This window comes from Paramacrobiotus metropolitanus, unplaced genomic scaffold (assembly GCF_019649055.1).
Source record: "Paramacrobiotus metropolitanus isolate TYO unplaced genomic scaffold, Prichtersi_v1.0 Parri_scaffold0000031, whole genome shotgun sequence".
In the NCBI taxonomy this organism is placed as follows: Eukaryota; Metazoa; Tardigrada; class Eutardigrada; order Parachela; family Macrobiotidae; genus Paramacrobiotus; species Paramacrobiotus metropolitanus.
This window is the reverse complement of record NW_026570251.1, coordinates 924,158-928,935: the sequence shown is the minus strand read 5'-3', so window position 1 is coordinate 928,935 and position 4,778 is coordinate 924,158. Positions and strand designations below refer to the sequence as shown.

The 4,778-nt window shown below is 42.1% G+C and overlaps 1 protein-coding gene across 2 annotated transcripts; it reads left to right on the top strand.

The window, feature by feature from the left end:
• The first annotated feature begins 546 nt into the window (after nucleotides 1-546).
• Nucleotides 547-4,537, top strand: LOC129588848 (uncharacterized). 2 transcript variants are annotated; one of them, XM_055483247.1, is made up of 2 exons: nucleotides 547-723; nucleotides 3,523-4,537. In XM_055483247.1, the coding sequence occupies exon 2, from the start codon at nucleotides 3,558-3,560 to the stop codon at nucleotides 4,377-4,379; it is 822 nt and encodes a 273-aa protein (XP_055339222.1). In that variant the 5' UTR covers nucleotides 547-723; nucleotides 3,523-3,557; the 3' UTR covers nucleotides 4,380-4,537. The 2 variants fall into 2 exon arrangements, with proteins under 2 accessions (XP_055339222.1, XP_055339221.1); XM_055483246.1 differs by lacking the exon at nucleotides 547-723 and adding an exon at nucleotides 819-936.
• Nucleotides 4,538-4,778: the final 241 nt, after the last annotated feature.

Here is a 4,778-nt window from a genome sequence, read left to right as displayed (position 1 = left end):
AAGACATACCGATGAAAGGATTTCGACAAAATATAAACAAGATGCGAAACAGTAGCATGCCGAAATGTCCGTGTGCCGAAATGTCGCAATGCCGAAATTGTCGGACACGAAATGGATCGTACGCATTGAAGCAAAGCGATGCGTGCATCGCGGCAACTATAATAAAATTACTTACCTAACTATAAATCTCTAAAATATGAAGAACAATCCATCAAGCGCTGGATAGACGTACTCTAGCGAGAAATAATTTGCTACATGATAATAGTACTACATATGTGGCATTATGATTAATTCCTGTCTCGTAATATCTCGCATTGGCGTAGCGTGCGGTAGTCTTGTATGTCAGCGGCTTTGAGTCTCTGTTTTCGAATTTACGAGTATAGCGCTTACTTTGAGTTTGAGCTGAGTCAATGAAACGGTTTGCGTGTTGTGATTGGTAGCATGATCAGGCAAAAGTTTACCGGAAATAAAATACTACCTTTGCTCAAGAATGACTATTCCACGCAATATCCATGTGTAGACACGTGTTTACAGTTTATACCGACCCAATCAGATGTATTTCCAGCTGATGTTGATTGACTCGGGCAAATCAGTACAGTACTTATGTTGACGATTCGACTTATGCCTCTTCGTCTGGTTAAATCCGGCGCGGTGCGTAAACGCCATGTTCAACCAACAGATCCCACTCCAACCGGGAATCAAACAGCAAGTACAGGGATTCATGTGAGGGAATTGCTTTCTTCCTTCTGTTAATCGAACATTTCGCGGAAATTACCGCTGTTTCTCTGCAAATAATTTTATTAAATGCGATTAAAGAAGTTTTAAAGCAAAAAATCCTGCGGAATAGCATGAGTCAAATCTTCTCTTTATTAGCTTTTTGCTGCTTTTATTTAAGCAAAACTTGTCCAGTTAACAAAGGGCTTAATCGCGTATCAAGTAAGTCAGATTTTACTGTGGAGCAAAACTCCGTCTGTCTGTACATCGCCGATGGTAGACTGTTTCTGAAGCGATCATCTGATCGTTTGGCTTAGCACGACAATTACTGCAGATGTTATCAAAATTACACGTAATAAATAACCGGATGTTAAAATGATTTGTGCATAATATAATCGGCTTTTCGGCTGCGAATACTCCCGGCGAACGCCGTGGTCGGTAATTTCTATTTAAAAAAAATTTCAACCTGAGCCTTTTCCACACAAGTTTTCGAGTTTTATCCAGCCCACTGTTTTCGAAGTGTGTTTTAAATTTTCGAAGAATTATAGACATCAAAGGTTTGGTCTATTACAGACAGCCGTTGCTTGTTCGTTAATAATTTGGTCAGTACCATTACGGGCCCCTTTTCGCATCATGGTAATTGCATTATTTAATTTGTAGGCACACTGTTTCATTTAAGATGATAAAGATGAGCACGGATGAATATTGGCTTGCGACTGGGCAAATAAATTAGTTTAAAAATTAACAGGCTGCAGCGTATTCGAGGAAGTAGTAGCAGTTATTATTTTGCTTGAACACAATTAGTTTTTTGTATAAGACAACAGATCGCGTTCAGTTGATCAGATGTAGTGGATGACAGTGAAGTTATTGTTACTTTTTGAGAGTTGTGTTCGTTAAAATAATTTTACTGCTTCCTACCTTTCGAAACTACGCGCGGCGGTGACATCGGGATCTGCAAAACTGGAAAATTTTCCAAGGAAGGGTTTTTGACACCCATATTATGTACATATACAAAGTCACCGCACACGTACACCGTTTCACCAAGGCCAATCACTGTGAATTGTATTTGCTAATTTGCGTTCTGCAGTACCGGCCGGTAGCACCACTGGAAGTAAAAACTAATGCAGAATGATTGCACTACTACTTGCTTTGAAGCGAAACTAGAGTCGGCAGACTCGATACCCGACTTGCGATTCCCGGATTCTTCTGCTATCAATTTTAAATAGCCTTTTTTAAGTTTAGCGTTGTTGTAGAACTTCTACCTTCGTACCCTGGAGTTGGCCTTGATCTACTTTTTTTTAGCTAAAGGGTGCAGACATCTCTCTCTACGCTTTACTGACCTTCCCCATTGCCTTCATCGTCTTCAGACGCTCGATCATTTCTCACGGTGCTTATTAGTTATTAGATTAGTTAAGGGAACTGACCCGGTACAGGCAAAAATTCGTGTACATGTACAAAACCTTCACTCTCGCACACTCCGAAACCCATTCTGCATGGTTCATGGCATTGTGTAGCCAGATGATTTGTATATCAGTATATGTATACATGGGCGTGTAAATCGTTTGCGCTCGCAACATCCGCTTGCTTAGTTATGAGTTAAGACTACATAATTATTAGATAATTCCAAAAAGTTTAAACGTTTTCAGGTGCACCAAAAGTCTCGTTGTGGGCCGATCTCGTTCAAATTATGCATGAAAACTCAATTTGACAGGAAGAACCGTTTTCACAACAAACCAGGTTTTCATCGTGTTTTCGATGCCGAAAATTTAAAATGAATTTCAAAAACTTTTAACATTACTTTAAAATTTGATAAGAATGGTGGAGAAATGGGAAATCGGTGTAAAACTGATATCATGAAAATGTGCGCTTTTACGTATATAAAATTTGAAGAAGATCGACTTATAATGAGACGCGGTACCGGCTGCGTTTAAACAAGCTTTTTTATTTCATCCATAACTCCCCATCGGATGTTGTACGCACAAACGATTTCCAATCCAGTATATAGTATATAAAACTCGTTTTGCTCTATGTACCGTATAATACGCTAAAACTATGCGTGAAAGCGACAGTTTTCGTGCATGTACGCCGATTTGGTGCCATGTACTAGATCACTTCCTTTAAAAAAGCAATGAAGCTACGTAATTAATATCGTTGTACTACAGCATCAAAATATGCAAATTGTGTTATATGTATGCACCTCGGTAGTTAACACAATCGAATCATAATATTAACAAAGCGGCTCCCTCACCCTCTAATAAACAGGTACAAAAACGAAAGTCCACAATAAACTTGGATGGAAAGAGGTGATCATTAAAGTTTCGAAATTAAAGTTGCTTTAATTTGATTTTTTTTAAAAATCAGGTTTTGAGTGTGGCAATTAATGCGTTTCCCGAAACTTTACCTAAACACGTCATCAAGCCGGTCGGCACTGTCATAAATCATAAGTGCTCGCTTTTGTTTGCCGACACCGCCATACTGGCTTTTTAGCTTCGGCCTCTCTCATGGCGGAGCCTGTAAGCGCCTTATCGAGATCAGTGACGGAAAACCATGATTCTGATATTTTTGCTAGGGCAAGACCACAGACTGAATATGCAGATACAATTTAAATATTATAGCGATACGCTTGCTCTGCACGTTATATGTGATCGAGCAGGTTCCCTTACATCCTATTGCAAGAAACTGGTTCTTTGCTTTTCCATTAAATTAGCCAGTGATTTATAGCATAATTTGATCTTCTGTATTCGCCACTAGTGCCTCAGCACGCTTTTCCGGCTTTTTTCAGTTATGCTGGACGTTTTGTTTTTGTAGTTTTGCGAACCCTAGACGAAGGGTCTCCTGAGAATATGACTGCTCCGATATCGTTGAATAAACTCTTCAACCTGACCTCTGACCACGAAGCCGGTCCTGATGAAATCGTCATACGTGCTCCGTTATGGACCACCGTAGAGCTCCTCTGCCCGGTAGTAGATGACAACATAGCAGCGACGGAAGGGGAACGTCAGGTGCCGTACAAGTTCAACAGCGTGCTGCAGTCGATCAACGGTACCGACTTGGAAGAAGGCCGGAATGTGGTGTGGAATCTCTGCCTACGCAAGCGACCGAAATGTGGCGAAATATTTCCGAAGATATACACTCCGGTTGCTTACGCCCCAACTGCTCCCGGTGGCCGTTTCTACACCATCACACTGATCAATTTCTCGCAGACGCACAGCGGCGTCTACGAGTGTCTGCAGTATAACGGCACCCAGCTAGTAACCACCCGGCGGTATCGCGTCAGTCCTCTCATAACGCGCGAGACGCTCTTTGATCCGCCCATGTCAAATATGACCGTCACCGTCGGTGAGGAGGTGAAGTTGCGCTGCCACGTAAAATTTGACGCCGTGCCGGATCCCTTTAGTGAGCGGCTTTTGCTGCGAAGCGAGAACTATTTGATCTATGCACCGGCCCATGGGCCATTTCGAAACGGTATGGGCTCTCGAGGCGAAGCGGGCTCGTACTTATCAATATTTGATGATGGTTGTAAATGCGGTCTACAACTGCGCATCGGCAAAGTCAGCCGCCGCGATGCCGGACGCTACCAGTGTTGGTTTCGCGTCGACGATCTCTTTGATGAGTGGTATGTGCAGGAATTTCATCTGAACGTTGTGGGAAAGGTCGGCCAATAGTCAGTGGTCTTGTGTTTCTGTTGACCAAGTGGCAGTTGGTAAGTTTGAGTGTGTCTGCTTCGATGGTGCAAGTTAAATTTTTTACTATACTTTAACCTTTGCGCTTGATACGGTAGCCCCCATTGCAATGGGAGCGGGCGAAGGACGTTGTGGTGGGTTTAAACTGTTATGTGCTATACGGGCGGAAACAAATTGTTGAATAACGACAATGATATAGCAGGTTTTTGGTTTTTCGGTTGTCATTGTCTCTCCCTTCTTAATCTTGACTATCTTGTAACTAATGATGCGATGTCCTAGATTACCGCTATACACAGAAACGAGTAGGAATAAATACGGTGGCTGCAGCGCGTATGTGTAGGTAGATTGGGATCAGCTCACGCTGCGTAATACTCTGTAAAT

What these genes read in the sequence shown, in the direction of transcription:
- LOC129588848 (XM_055483246.1), top strand. Translation starts at nt 849, where the DNA reads ATGAGTCAAATCTTCTCTTTATTAGCTTTTTGCTGCTTTTATTTAAGC. An exon ending in AGGGCTTAATCGCGTATCAA is followed by an intron (nt 937 to 3,522) that starts GTAAGTCAGATT and finishes TTGTTTTTGTAG; the next exon opens with TTTTGCGAACCCTAGACGAA.